Source organism: Artibeus jamaicensis, unplaced genomic scaffold, assembly GCF_021234435.1.
Source record: "Artibeus jamaicensis isolate MK-2021 breed Jamaican fruit bat unplaced genomic scaffold, CSHL_Jam_final scaffold_537, whole genome shotgun sequence".
Classification (NCBI taxonomy): Eukaryota; Metazoa; Chordata; class Mammalia; order Chiroptera; family Phyllostomidae; genus Artibeus; species Artibeus jamaicensis.
The window spans coordinates 13609332-13625610 of record NW_026522047.1 but is presented as its reverse complement, the minus strand read 5'-3'; the positions used below and the strand labels follow the sequence as shown (position 1 = coordinate 13625610).

General features: G+C 36.6%; 1 protein-coding gene across 2 annotated transcripts in view; it reads right to left on the bottom strand.

Moving 5' to 3' along the window:
- NAA15 (N-alpha-acetyltransferase 15, NatA auxiliary subunit) overlaps nucleotides 1–16279 on the bottom strand; it is a 69427-nt gene that overhangs the window by 10612 nt on the left and 42536 nt on the right. For both annotated transcript variants that reach the window (XM_037126047.2, XM_037126048.2), the window contains exons 10-16: nucleotides 15431–15503; nucleotides 11960–12129; nucleotides 10674–10826; nucleotides 9795–9923; nucleotides 8528–8741; nucleotides 4804–4997; nucleotides 396–504 (exon numbers count right to left, since the gene is read on the bottom strand). In XM_037126047.2, the coding sequence (XP_036981942.1) occupies nucleotides 396–504; nucleotides 4804–4997; nucleotides 8528–8741; nucleotides 9795–9923; nucleotides 10674–10826; nucleotides 11960–12129; nucleotides 15431–15503 (1042 nt within the window). The remainder of the gene's footprint in view (nucleotides 1–395; nucleotides 505–4803; nucleotides 4998–8527; nucleotides 8742–9794; nucleotides 9924–10673; nucleotides 10827–11959; nucleotides 12130–15430; nucleotides 15504–16279) is intronic.

The window sequence follows — 16279 nt, the reverse complement described above, 5'->3', positions numbered from 1 at the left end:
TCTATTTTAACACTAGCTAATAACAGCTTACATTTATTGATGCTTACTGTGTACCAGACACTATTCCAACCTCTAATGTACTAACCAGTTTACACACACATTCATATGGTAGTTACTGTATCTGACCCTAATCCTAGTTATGTATGTGTACATACTGTTGATTTTAATGTCCTAGAAGAGATAATCATATTATTGGAGCTCGCCACAACATTTTGTGCATAGCAGGCATTTCTGTGCAGAAGCTGAATTGGCATTTGCCAAAAAAAAAAAAAAAATAATAATAATAATAATAAAAACAAAAAACCCTACAGTAGTAAGGCTATTGGAGTTAGGAGACTATGTCTAGGAAATACAGTGATCAATTTTGTCAGGGCCACTATATCCTAATTGCCTACCTTTCCTAAAGTAAATCTCAAAGGCAAAAAGATGAGTTTCTATCTTGTTCTTCACCAAGTTCTTCAACGGTGTTAAAAATTTAATAGCTTCTTCCAATGGAGTTTCAACCTAACGAAAATAAAAGATATTATACAAATGGAAACAATTTGGGGGAGGATGTTGACTGTTATTCTTTCTATTAAAAAACAATTTTTGGGGGGGTAAAAATCACTTACCCGTCACCCAGGAATAAATGTCATATTTTAAACCCCCAAAACCTAAAGAAGGGAGATTTTGAACTCGAATTCTTCACTGGTTTTTAACCACAGAGATTACATTATCTCTAGACACTATCCAACAAGTAAGGAAGAAGGTGTACTAAACCCAGGGAAAGAAAGGCAGTAGAGAAACAGGTGAGATAGCGGAGGAGGGGCAGAGGAGATGTGAAAGAACGTCGGAGGGGTCAGAAGAAAACTGTAGAGATCATTACAGAATGAATGAATGTTGTCTTTTTTTTTTAATTCTAGCAAAGTGCATATAATTAAGCTATTAAAAAAAGGTACAATATCCATTCTGTCTTGCTTTGTTCCACTACAAGTTCTATAGAAACCCTTATTATTCAAACGCCATTTTACTGGTGAGATGGCGTTTCAAAAGATCTGTATTTATAGCACCTGTCTTCACCACCTTTTAGTAATTATATGAACGTCACAAATCACATGCAGGTGATCACTGCCGGGCATGTATAACATCCACCGCAGAACCGTGCTACTGTTACATTCGGAATCTGAGTACGGGGTCAAACCCCTTCCCTTGGACAGGGTGGGGGCAGAGGACACCCCCACATTTACCAGAGGGGCCCTGAGTGTCTGGGTTCTGTACCTGCCTCCCCTCCAGGGAGTGAGGGTCTGCCCTACCTGCTGCACATGCATCTGCCAGCACAGTAATCGGTTTCGCCAGCACAGACTAGCCAAGGGCATTCTTCCACGGCATTTAAAAATAAAAAGTTAAGCAGTAAAGTGTTATCTTATGGGATTTGCATAGCATGTAAAGCCACAGGCATTATTATTTTTCTAATCCTCACCCGAAGACACGCTTATTGCTTTTAGAAAGAGGGAGAGGGAAGGAGAGAGAAAGCTAGAGAAATGTGGAAGTGACGAGCATCCCTCAGCTGCCTCCTGCACACGCCCGGACCACGGAACCAATCCACAGCCAGGCGTGTACCTGACCGAGAAGGGAACCTCGGGCCTTTTGGTTTATGGGACAATGCTCCAATCCAGCCACACCGACCAGAACTGCGTTACTCTGAAGGATACATACTCTAAACCAGGAATCGGTATATGGCACTGCTTCTCTCATAGCTATAGATACCAAGACATAAAGGAGAAAATAAGGGTCCTCATAAGTATGTCTTTCTCACACATTTGTAAATATTTCACTTCTTTTTTCTTTTTTAAAGACTTTATTTATTTATCTTTAGAGGGGAAGGGAAGGAGAAAGGGAGAGAAACATCAATGTACGGCTGCCTCTCGTGCGTCCCCTGCTGGGAACTGGCTGGCAACTCAGGCACGTGCCTGACTGGAAATCGAACCGCGATCCTTTGGTTCACAGGTCTGCACTCAATCCACTGAGCTACACCAGCCAGAGCAATATTTTCCTTCTTATTTCCACAATTCTAAGTTCTGCTGAGTTAGGATTTGTGGAAATCCTACAGCAGAAAAACATCTACCAGGGAAAGGCAATGAACTGGAAACATTGCCACCCATCTGTATCTTTTCATGACTCTAGGGGTAGAGACGGAAATGAAGGTCACTTAGATATGGCTGCTATTACAGAATGCTAACGAATATAGGGAATTTGAATGAACACACGCATTTTACTAACTGAAATCCTCTCACACTCAGTTGGGGTCCTGTGTTCACTGAGTGGAGTAATGGATGGAATTCCCAGTATTATGCACACTACACACACACACACACACACACACACACACACACACACACACACACACACACATATATCCTGCCCTGGCTGGTGTGGCTCAGTGGATTGAGTAGCCAGTCTGCAAACCAAAGGGCCGCTGGTTTGATTCCTAGTCACAGCACATGCCTGGGCTGCAGGTGAGGCCCCCAGTAGGGGTTGCACAAGAAGCCACCACACACTGAAGTGCCTTTCTCTCTCCTTCTCCCTCCCTTCCCCTCTCTCCAAAATTGTAGGCGAAAAAAAGCCTGTCAAAGATTTGAATTTACTTAAATAAATGTAGAATTGAACTGTATTGATGAGCAAGGTAAGACATGTGCAGGGATAGTTTTTAGCTTACTAATTTATAAACTAACCTGAAATCTAATCCATGTTACAGTATGTTGTACAGGAGTACATTTCCCTCTACTCCCAGTATGGTGACAAAAGGTTACAACTAAACCCTACATAAACAGAATACTAAAGACTCATTCCCCTGGATGGGGGAGGACAAATCCAGCTCAGAAGGATGTGACTGAAGGCAAGGGGGGTGACACAGGAGGGGCAGTCCCTGAGGAAACGTAAATGCCAACTACTGCCCTGGGATAAGCTGGAGAAACAAGCACAACGTCCACCAGGAGCTTCAGATTTTTACTCTGTTAACTCAGTATTAAACTCACTAACTACGCCTCTTCCTATTTTCCTTTTCTCCTTCTTAACTGGAATCACTTCGGTAAAGCTTTTATTTATGTTATACATATTATCCTGAACTGGAGACCCTAAACTCACCATTTACACACGCTGAAATACAGGATCACAAAAGAAGAAAAAAAAAGTACAGATTATAGGTCCAGATTTGGCAAGTGGCTTTCAAAGTGGCCTTCAGTGCCACTGCTGGTAGTAATGACTTGATGCAACTTGGCCTTGCCACCACACTGAGGCTGCAGGTAAACGTAGATGCTGATAGCTGAGGAGCATCTTGGAGGCAGTTATCCTAGGAAGGGTGTGATGGACCTAACAGGTAAGACCAGTACATACTGAAGAGCAGTCTGTGAAACTAGGTGTCTTCCACTAGGATTCTTCCAAATAAAGCACTTTCTGTAAGCCTTGTTTTGTTCTGAGATTCTGTAATCCTCTAGCTCCAAAGATTAGATTACAACTGGACACCGGGCCCAAATGCAGGCATTACAGCCTTGACTCAAGAAAAAAACAGGAGTCTATAAGGAAGCCTGGTATTAAATCCTGCCCTGTGGGGCTACTTGGTCCAAACAGATCCTCTCCTTTACAATCTACAATGCAAGACATGAAGTGTCACAAAGGAAAAAGTCATTAAGGAAAGCCCTAGGGTGGATAGAAAGCATGGGGAAAGGACAGTGGTGTCATAAAGAAAGCTGTGGCATAAAGATGGAAGGGCCAGAAGTCAGTGTTGTCTAAAAAGCTTTGCAACTCTCCATGAAGCCTGAAAGTTCAGTTTTCTGTGCTTATCTCACTTCCCTGTATAGTTTTCCAACTAACTTCCCAAAACAATAAAGCTAGTATCTTTTTTCCTTGAAAATATATAATTATTTGTGAAAAGATGTCAATATATCCTTGTAAAATCCAAGCTAGATTTCTCTGTGGTGCTTAAATAGCAATAATGCTATGAGATAGGACTGTCCATCTTTTCTGGTGTAATTCTAAAACTGTTTTCCAACTCTATTTGTTAGGTATTATAATTTTGCTTAGTCATAAACATTGAGTGATTTTTGAATTTTTAGTTACTAGTAAAGCTGAAACTGAACCTAAGGCAATGTCATTATTTATACTGCTTTAACATAATAAATTATGCAGTTATTTTTACATGGAGTTGGAAGATGTCAAGAGTATTCAAGAGAAACTGCATAGGTATGTTTCATGTGACAACGAATATCTTATCTTGATTTCAGCTTAAGGTATTAAATAGTAAAGTCCAATGGAGAGATACTGTAAACTGACAACAGTGAAAGATACACTTACAGAACTCACTTTTTAACAAGCGAGTGTTTATATAAAAACTTGCCTAGATACACGCACATACATTTTACCACTTATAATAGACACTACCTTCTTTACACATACATTTTCTCTAGCCCTAACATCTCTGCCTAGGAGGGATTTTTTCCTCATCCCATTTTATAGATGAGAAAAACATCAGAGAGGTTAGACACAGTGTCCAAGACACACAGTGAAGTGTAGAGCTGCAGACCCAGATCAGAATGACTCAAAAGCCAAAACTTTTCACTACACCAATAATAGGTTAGTCTGGATCAGGATCGTTATTTTGAGTTTTAAACCTGCAGTGTAATTTTAAAAAAAGAAAAAGAAAGCCTAAACCTAAAATGATTTTCCTCTTTAAAATCTATAATCAAATTGGTTAACTAAGAAAACATAAAATGACAAGAGCTGGTCACAAAATTACACTCAGCTGTGCTGAACACCAGTCTCAAGTACCTTGGCCAGTTTCTCGGGGATAAGCTCCTCTTTCGGACCTCCAATTTCCTCATCATCATCATCCTTCTTCTTCTTCTGATTTCTCTGTTGCTTTTCTTTTTCTGCATTTTTTTTCTCTTCTTCTATCTGGGCTTTCTTTTGAGCTCTTCTTTGTTTATTACGTAGCTTCTTTAGTTCTTTGTCAGACATGTTTGCTGTAGGCAATAAGTTATTAATTAATAAAATTATAAGCATGTTGAGCAGATCAGTAATGACCAATTACTACTAAATATTCCCATACAAATTCCCATAAACATACTTTATTACGTGTTCATATGCCAATGTGTGCCTAGCCTTTAAATGATTCCACATTTGATAGAAAGCCCGGAAACCTGTTCAAAAAATGTCTGAGAACAGACGGAGCCCTGGTGCTGTAACCACAGCAGAGCACAAAAGTACACAAGTTCCTACAGCAATATCGACCTACTCACCACTGTAGGAATATGACGAGCTGTTTCATAACCCTGTGGCTTTGAACCATGCTTTCTCCTATTGATGCCTTCTCTAACCTTGTCAAACGGTTACTCCCTCTCCACTCTGTACTGCCAACATGCCTCATACACAGCGTGGGGCAAAAGTAGATTTACACTGGTTCATATGGAAAGCAATAAAATAATTATTAAATAAGAATGGAAGAATAAACTATTTCACTCACTCACTACTGTAAACCTACTTCTGCCCCCACTCCCGGCCTATGTTTTGCACGGCACAAAACTATACATCTGTTTCCAGTTCAGACTGTGAGCAACCTAGTGGAAGAGATCGTGTCTTACTTGTATTCTTAGGGCCTAGTGGCATACCGAAACACACAGAAAACACTAAATATTATTGATGAAATAATGAATAACCAAATGGCAAATTAAAACTTTGACATTAAACATCAACAACCCCCCTTGAGGTTGAACATGTAGAATGTCCCAAAAGAAAGACTGGAAATCACAACACCATGCCCACAACCCACCACATTCCTTTGTCACCGTTTGGTTCATGATAAAGTTGACATTTCGAGTGACCAGGGAATATAAGAACCTAGTTAAGAAATAGTGTTGAGGAGTCTATTTGAGGGTAGAAAAAGCCACTCTCCACCTCCTATCACATACAAAAACCAATGCTAGATGATTAAAAGGCCAAATGTAAAAATAACAAAGCACATATCTTAAGAAAACACAGAAGATATTTATTAAATATATTTTAAATTTTTAAGTAGAAAAACTCTTCTAAGGGAAACCCAGAAGCCATTAAAGAATAAACACATTTTTATTTCAGAAAAACTAACCCTTTTACATAATGAAAGATACCCACCATAAATATAGGTGAGACCTAGATGACAGGAAGAAAATATCTGCAATACATAAACAAGGACTAGAGTCCTGAACATGCACAGAACTCATACAAATCAAGAGGCTGAAAGTAAAATGGACAAAGGACATGAATAGCCAGCTCACAAATGAAATCTAAGGGTCACATGAAAACATACGCAGATGCTCCATTCTTAATTATCTAGAAATTATAAATTAGGTATTTCCCCCCAAATAACAAAAAAGAAGGAATAATTTTTTTCTTAGCAAGAAAGTAAAATAAAGACAATCTCAACACAGTGTTGGCAGTGATAAAAACTGATAAACCTTTTATGGAAAGCAATCTGGCACTACATCAAATTCTCTTTGAGCCAGCAATTTCCACTTCTAACAGTCCACGCTACATAAAAAAGTGTATAATGACCTGCAAGGACATTTACTACAGCACTATAAGGGTGAAAAAAGAAATCCATATAGATCCCTACACAGCATTAAAATGATTACTGATGATAATAAGCTGCATTCAGATTTGGAGCAATACTATGAAATGAAAAAAGTATACGTTGCAACAGTGGGTGTGTTATCATCCATTTATTTTCTTTAAAGTAAAGAAAATGAAGGTGAACCAAATGACTACAAGGAACCACCCTGCAATGTGTGTATCAAATATATGTACAAATAAAATTCTGAAAACTGTCACTGTGTACAAAGGAAACTGAAACTTCCACAGGGATAACATTTTGAAAGAAGATAACCTTTGGGTAGCAGAAAAGTGAAAGGATATTTTCATATTTGTAGAGCATATTTCTGAATTGTTTAACGCTGTATAATTACAGTTAATTATGTATTATTCATATAATATGAGGCAGAAGAGGAAGACAGGAAGTGTGAGCAAAAAGGTAAACAAGAAAAGCCAGAGGATTTCAGTTCTCAGCTTCAACTATAAACTGTCCTGTAGAATCTTACTGGCATTTTCTTTCTACTTGAAGAAAAAGTAACGGGTAGTGACAGATTCAAGTGAAATCTGTACAAGGATTTCAATGTGTGACCTTAGAAAGTTGTAAACTATTCTTGGCTAACAGGAAGTAAATCTTAGTAACAAATTAACAACAACATCAAAAAAAGAAGTCTAAAAATATTTAGCAGGAGGATGAACAAAGCAACCAACTATCATAACGATAGAAGAGGAATAAATTCAGGATTGAAGAAAAAAATCAGACGCACTTTTTATGCCCCAACTCCTGTAACATGTTTGTCATGAGTCACAAAATATTTGGACATCCAGTCAATTCATATCCTTCTACATGCTTAGATCCCTTTCGTTCTCAGATTCTTTCCCAAACAATTAGCTAAGAAAGATCTCTCCCTACATACCCAGACACCCTGATGTAAAAACAGTATGTTAGAAACTGGTCAAAGGATAAGTCCCGCCCTGGCTCAGCCGGGATGAGGTGTCATTCCATACGCCAAAAGGCTGTGGGTTCAATCCCCAGTTGGGACTCATCCGGTAGGCAAACTGACCCCCCTCCCCCAAATCAATAAATATATCCTTGGGTGAGGATTTACAAAAAAAAAAAAAAAAAAAAAAGAAAGAAAGAAAGAAAAGAAAAAAAAAGAAAGGTCACTGGGCAATTTTACTAGCTGAATTTCAAGCTGGCTTTTAATGTTCAAGCAATATTCATCTTTTAGTAGGTTAATTATAAATTATTACTATAAAGAATAATAACTAGATATATTGGTAGTCAACACTAATATAAAATGCCAACACTAATTACACAGTTAGCAATTTATACTACTGGAACTAGACAATTATAATATTGGGTAAACCAGTTACTAAATGTAATACTCATGAAATTGAACTTCTTAAAAGTTAAAGACTGGTTACGAATTAAATTCTTACTAAACTTTTGAAAGTATTCAGTAAATGGTACATTTCTTTTGATACTTAGAGAAATTCACAAAATGGCTGTCATCATTTTCTAAGTATGTATACAGTCATCCCTCAGTATCCTCGGGGCAATGGTTCCAAGATCCCCCCAGATACCCAAATCCAAGGATGCTGAAGTCCCTTATATAACAGAGTCTTTGCGTACAGGCTACAGCAGGGCATGAGTACATTTCACTTCATTTGCATGGACTCATGAGGTTTAGTGCTTGGCCCATGGCAAATTCATGTTTCACTATTTGAAACTTTCTGGGATCTGGCCCCCATTACTTTCAATCCATGGTTGGTTGAATCCAAAGATGCAAAATCCACAGATGTGAAGGGCTGATGAAATTATCATCCCACAAGGTACTTAACAAAATACTCAGGAAAAATCTACACAAAAACATAAATACGCATATCCACATCACAGCAAACAATAAGACATCTTTGTATATTATACCTGTATCAGCTTCATGTTCTTTATTCTCATCTGTAAGGGGGTTGTCATGAAGCTTCAAATAGATTTCTATAGCAATTCTTGCTGCCTTGAAGTAAAATGGATGCTGTCGAAGTACATCTTCTAGTTTTAATAAGTCCACATATGATCTAAGGGTAATCTTCCTCATACAGTATGTATGAAAGTCAAACTGGTCATCAGTGATTTCTATAAAATGCTAACAAAATTGTCTTTTTTATTATACTAAGTATAGCAATGCCAAAGAAAACTATAAATATCAAAGCCTTGGAATTGTGTCCTAGGCATAAAAAAAATAGTAAAATAAAATAAAAAATTACAATCATCCAATATAAATACCTTGAATATCAAATAAGTAAATACAACTGGCCATCACCTAGCACAGTATATGGCATCACAAGGCACCGAATTATTTGTTAAATGAAAAGAAAACACAATACTTTAAACATATATTTATTCCTTCCTTAATCATACTCAAATAAAACTATCATGAGAAATCAAACATAATTTATTAGTATATACAATGTGTTTATTAGCAATACAGTGGATTTACACATTATACATTGTTTTTATATTTAGGACAATTTGCGTAGTATTTGGTGATATTTTTGATGTTACAAGTCTGAATCTTATGCAATGGTAATGCTGGTATGCAAGAAATCAATTAGCAAGTATGTCAAGCAACCAGAAACTAACACAATTCAATTAAGGTCTGGGGTTCTCCACTTAACAACAAAACAAGCATGAAATTATATAAACTATTTTTATCTGGGAAAAACACAAAAATGAATCAAAAGTAAAGAGGATAAAAAAAGAATTTATCAAAAAATGAAGAATTACACAGGCTACAGAAATATTGTAAAAAGGCTTCAAAGCTCCTATCTTATAAATATCAAGGTATATGACACCACTAATCAAATTATAACTAACAGATTTCTAGGAAAACTTAATGAACTCTTTTGCATGTGTTACTAAGGAAATAGCAGCTATTTGAAAGAAAAATTTTTAAAAAATCAATGAAAACCTAAGAAGGATACAAGCTTTCGATAAAGATTTTACATGAATTCTTGCAGGAAGAGCAGACAATGAAGTCTGCAGAAAATGTAGTTTCTATTTCAATTATAAAAACTGAAAAATGTAAGTACCAGTATTTAGAAATCACTGTGAATTATAAAAAGAAAAAAAGGATTTGTTCTAAATCTTTAACATTTAACAGGATAAAATGAGGAACTCGTATGTACAGGCTACTTACTCTCTCAATCTCGTGACATTTCTTAAGTGCTTCACCAAATTTATTCATTGTCTTATAAGCCTGGGCACATTCTGTCTGGAACCACATGCACTGCATTTCATTCAAATTCTCTACCGCTGATGTTCCTTCCTATGTGAAAATCACACATATTCAAGACCATTTCTTACCAAATACTTTATTCCACCACTGAATTTAAGAGTCAACTGATTTGAATTCTTTTGAAATCATTTTGTTTTATAACCTATTCTCAGAGAAAATAGTTAATAAGTGAAAGAAACTGAAATTATATTTCTAATCACTAAACAAAATACGTACTTTTGTAAACAATTAATGAAAATATCTATGTACCTGGGGTTGGAGAGTAACACAAGAAACAGAACACTAGCACACAGCAGGTACTCCACTAATATTAGTTTCCTTCACCTCTAAAAATTGATATGAACATCCACCAGTATATCAGAGTTCAGCCCTGGCTGGTGTGGCTCAGTGGATTGAACACCAGCCTATGAACCAAAAGGTCACCAGTTCGATTCCCATTCAGGGCACAGGCCTGGGTTGTGGGCCAGGTCCCCAGTTGGGACACTTGTGAGGCAACCAATGTCTCTCTTACACACTGATGTTCCTCCCAACCTTCCCCTCTCTCTAAAAGTAAATAAAGTTTATATTTTTAAATTTAAGAGTTAAAAAACCCATTGTACAACCATATAAAAAAGGAATAATGTTGTATTCTAATATTGATTTCAGAACTTTTTCCTGATAAGGTGATCTGATTGAAATCCTATTCTGGCATTAAAAATATCAGAAATAAATTTTGAAAGATAAGTAAGGCATACAAGTGTGAACTGTTTATTCGTAAGTAAGAACATTGGCTATACAAACCCTTGTAAACTTTGAGCACATCTCCTCAGCCTCCTTTATCAAATTGGCTTTTAGCATGTACTTTGCACACTTGGAGTTGATAAATCTGTCTGCTGTGTCCAAGGCCTGGGCCTCATCCATCCACCTCGCAGCTTCTTTAATATTACCAGCATGCTTCCAGCGTACAGAAACAAAAAAAAGCAGTCAGTATGCCATGCCAGTAATCAGTTACCTGTTGATAAATGACTAAAACCACAAATGGAAGAAAGGTACTCTTCTGAGTCTTGAGACCCTCATCAAAGTAGATGCATAAATTCTGCCATAATACAGATCTGATACCTTTCTGGCTATGTAGAATATAGCCCCTCTAATAGTAAAGGCCTGTTTTAACAATAGTGTATGCCATTCTAAATCTCAGTGCCTACAACTGTACCTGGCACATAGTGAATACTCAAAAAAAATTTTTAAAAAGGTTAAATAAAAATAAATAGTAATTGAAATCTTTTAAGTGAGAACACATAATTTAATACAAAGATCACGAAAGGCAGCGATATGGCCAAGTTTCTACCCACAGGAACCATGGAGTCATTACTGCCTGAGATCACCAGCAGGCATTCCACAATGGCCCTCCTTCCATTTCACCTGACCAGTCCATCTGGTAAAGCCACAAAACCAGTGAATGTAACCTGGCTTTGGAAAGTGCTTTTAAAATATTATCCAATTTCATTATTTTTGGTAAATAGTTTATAATCTCTTCCCCAAGAGCTTTTATTACTAAATTATATTTGTATTAAAAGCCAACTTTATTTTAAGATGATGCTAAAACATGATTAGAGACTCTCATGTAAGATCCAAAAGCTGAGAACACAAAATATGTAATATTTGCAGTAAATCTTTAGTTTAATTTTACAAACTTACCAGATACTGACCTGTATGATCATACTCAGATGTTAATAGAAACAAACATCTCACAGCAAATGTACTTACTTTTGATTACTTATACTCTTACTACTTAAAATCAAGAAAATAACCTGATGTATGTGTGCAATATATGTATGAGAATATATAACGTGAAAAACCATATATAATTAACCACATATATGTGTATACATGGATATGAGTGATCCAATTAGCATGATTATAACAAGTCTAAAAGTAATCAGACTGAGAAATGTACTATACTTGTTAATCTATGGTTTATAAGCCATAAAATAGTACTTGTTCTTGTAGCATTCAGAATCTGCAAAATATAGAAAATTTTTTTATGTCTCATTACCTTATTTTAAAAAAAGGGAATAGATACTTACCTTATAGATTTTGGCTTTCACAAGAAAGAGTTCTATCAACGTAGGTGTACTTTCAATTGCGGTATTTATGTATTCCAGAGCGATAGATGGCTGGCCAATCTTGTCATAATGTTGTGCCAAGTAGTACTGAACCCAAAGTAATGTAGTTGGTGGTTCTTCTTTTCCATCATCTTTAAAAAGTAGGGGAAGCGGGTACAAGAAGAAAGAAACCAAGATTAGTCATTATATATACATACATACATACATACAAAGAGGGTACCCACCTCAAAATGGGTACTCTATTAATAAGAAAACTAGTTTGAACCATGTTATTTATGTATCTAGCTATAAAACTACCCTTAAATTTATAAGATCTTTGGATGGGACCATGTTTTCTTTTCTGTATCACGATAGCCCCTCACATAATGCCTTGCATTTAGTAAGAACTTACTTTACATAGTAAATATGGCAGGTAAGTGAAGTCAAAGATATGAGAAATTACCTGAAAGGAAACTGAAAGGTGTGGGGAAAGACAAGTTGTACTAGAACTAGAAGAGTATATTGATCAGGGTGTTATATATCAGAGAGAAAAGAAAAAAAAGTCCATTAATATAAGGTAAAAAACAAAAGCAAAAACAAAACAAGGCCCAAGTGCTTAATTGGGTTTCTAGCTAATACATACATATACTTATGATGTGGTTATTTCAAATTCCGGTGATTATAATATTCTTAATATAGTCTAATATTATGCTGAATATGCAACAATTCATAATTGAGGTAGAATAAATACTACACCAAAAAAGATAAGTAAAAATGCTTATTCTATGTTTTAGTTCATAATTTAATTTTTATGTACTCATAAGAAAATGTGGAAGTTAAATACACAACCCACACATTAAAAACTGCTTTTTTAACACAGATTTCTAAAATCAGAACTGCTACTGGCTTTCAGAGAAAGCAATGGATGGCTCATTTTTTTCTGGTCAAAGTAGGATGGCTCAGCGGACAAACAATAGGAGTGGAACTCACCAACTCCCGATCTGACAGATCTGCAACTAAAGTGCTGCATATTCTTGGGCATGTCATTGAACCTCTTCCACATTTGTAAAATATGTAGGAAAATGCTGATAATCAAAGGAATATTATGATGATTAACCAATGAAACCATGGTAACGCCTTTTAAAAAGTATTATTAAAATTAATCTGAGACCTAAAAACAATGATCAACCCAACTGCAATGAGCACCCCAGGTCCCACGCTGGGCTCTCCCACTGTCAGAACCAAGGGTTCCTCGGGAAAGACAACGGATTCCAGGCCCACTAGGGGCAGTGGACAAGATGAACTGGAATAATCTTGTCATGCCAAACTGCAAGGAAGCTATCATATACTACCATCTTATAAGAAAGCTGGAATCATTTAAAACTACAATGATTTTTAAATATGTTTAAATCCAGGAATTCATAATACCTTTAAAACGTGTACTAGCCATCTTTGAAGGATGCTACTAAACCAATTAATTCTTTTGAAAACTGGTAAAGAACAACAGGGGAAAAAAAAGGTAGAGGCGTCAGGGGAGAAAAGGCAGAAATAAACGAAGAAAAAGTTCCCTTTTAAGGTAAAAAAAATGAATGATGGAATATCACCAGCTTGTAATTTGACAGTTGCTAACATGCATAACACTCATGCGTCCTGATGGAAGAACACACCACCACCTGTGAAGTAATCTTGCACACCAATCTTACAGTTGAAATGAAACAAAAGGCAAACCCCCAATTTTTCAACTTCACCAAGCCTCCTGTCAGACCTGTCTACTAGAAGTTTCTGTGATGACAGTCATGTCCTATATCTGCTCTAATATGGTAAGCAGCTTCAGATGGCAATTGAGCAGCACTTAAAATGTAGCTATTGCAACTGAGCAATTAAAATTTTAATTTCTTAATAGCCACATGTGGCTAATTCCTATCATACTAGACAGTACAACTATACACCAACGACCAATTTATAATAAATTCAGGTAACAGAGGAACAACATGTTAAGAAACACCATGGAGGTACATTCAGCAAAATCTAGACCATGGCTGTCAAACTCATTTTCATCTGGGGCCACATCAGCCTCGAGGCTGCCTTCAAAGGGCCAAATGTAATTTTAGGACTGTATAAATGTTGACTACTTCTTAACTAGGGGCAAGGGGCTTGGCGCTGCCACCAGGTAGAAACAAAATGCTGGACCGGATAAAACAAGGTGGAGGGCCGGGTCTGGCCCGCGGGGCCTTGTGTTTGCCACCTGTGATCTAGACTGTAGAAAAATTTTTTTAAAAAGTCTAAATTATTTTTTAAAAACTTTACTTATTTATTTTTTAAAGAGAGGGGAAAAGAAGGAGAAAGAAAGGGAGAGAAACATCAATGTGTGGTTGCTTTTCACGTGCCCCCTTACTGGGTGCCTGGCCTGCAACCCAGGCATGTGCCCTGACTGGGAATCCAACCAGCAACCCTTAGGTTCACAGGCCAGCACTCAATACACTGAGTAACCCCAGCCAGGGTAAAAAAATCTAAATTTTTTCTTTAACAAAGAAGTTGCAGGAAGAAGAGAAGATGGAGGGGAAACCTACAGATTAAAGAGAATTAAGAGACATATCAACCAAATTCAAAGTACAGATTTCATCTGCATCTTCAAATAAGCTCCAAACTAAAAAATGACGTGTATAAGAGGAAATATAAATGTGCACCTTTTTCTTTGATATTAAGAAAGTATTAGGGAGAAATAGATAAAAAAAAAAGTACTTGAAAAGTAACTAAATAAAATTTAATATTAAAAAAAAAAACCAAAAAAAAAAAAAAAAAAAAGAAAGTATTAATGTTCAGGTATGGTAATGATATTATGATTACAATCTTCTGAATATTAAAATACTCATTGATGAAGTGATAAAATGTTTGGGACTTGCTTCAGAATAACATAGCAGTAACAGGTATGTACAACCTTTTGGTGTCTCTGGGTGACACTGGAAGAAGAAGAGCTGTCTTAGACCACACATTAAATATACGAACATTAATGAAAACTGATGAGCAAAAAAAAGGTTTTAGGTACATCTGGTGTTGGGCCAGGCTCATAGCTATCTTGGGCTACATGTGGGCTGTGGGCTGCCGGTTGGACACCCCTGCTGGAGAAGAAGTAGGTAAGAATATAAACAAATTAGGTTTGACCATGAGTTAAAAATTACTGGAGCTGGGTGGTAGATAAATGGAGAATCACTATGCGATTACATCTAGTTTCATAGACATTTTACATAAAATGTTTTTAAATACACTAATGTGACTCTTTTTTACCAAATATTTTCACAATGTTCAAATTGATGCAGCTCTATCGTAAAGGGGAAAAAGTGTAAATATACAAAACTTACTGCCTAAATAATGAATGATACTGGTCTTCTAATTAAGAATTTCATGGTATATTAAAAATTTCAAGATGTTTTTAAAACAAAATTGAGCACTTACCATTGGGGTTAAATAACCGGCAGCTTTTAAGAGAGGTTTCATAACCTACTACTAATTCTTCAATGATTGCCACCTAGAATACAAATACAGAAGCACACTTTAATTAAAAAATAGAGAGTTACTATGCCTGTGCAAAATGTGCTGTTTACTATTAGAGGACTCAGTAAAATTGACACTTTTATAAATCTCTTAACCTAGGGATAAAAATTTAAAAGCAGGTTAAACCTTCTATTTTTGAAGGTGTGTGTTAAGACATAACTTTCTAAAAACTTCCTGGCAACTCTTTTCCCTGCTAGAAACAAAGCATCAACCTGAACTAGATAATCAATCCATATAAAATAACACCCTTTAGGATTCATTCTTCAGGAATCAAAAATTAAATACTACGTGGAAAGAGAAATTCCGTAAGTAGATGACAGCACCAACTCTCCATCTCATAGCCCAGGGGAAGCATTGGAGAGGCCATCGGGGGCCACGAGTGGGCTTCTGAGGTCCCGGAGGAGTGGCTGTCCAGGTTCTGGCTCCTCTGAGTCATGACTACACTACTTGTTCAGAGCACCCTAACATATCTGCAAATACTTTTAATTTATTAATTTCCTTCTTTGTTTAATCCACCTATGATGGATTTGTTACTACAGAAGCTCTCTTAAATGACCTCAACTTAACTGACCCAACAGACTAACACCAGCTCTCTCCATTACCCCGGAAAACTATGAGGACCGAACGCCCACAGCTAGGTTACTCTGGTGCGTCCACGTTCTTCTGCTCCCACAAACTGAGCTACGTCCTTACTAAGAGTTTTTCCCCCCAAACCTGTTTCAATCAGTTGCATTTATTATCATCACTGCA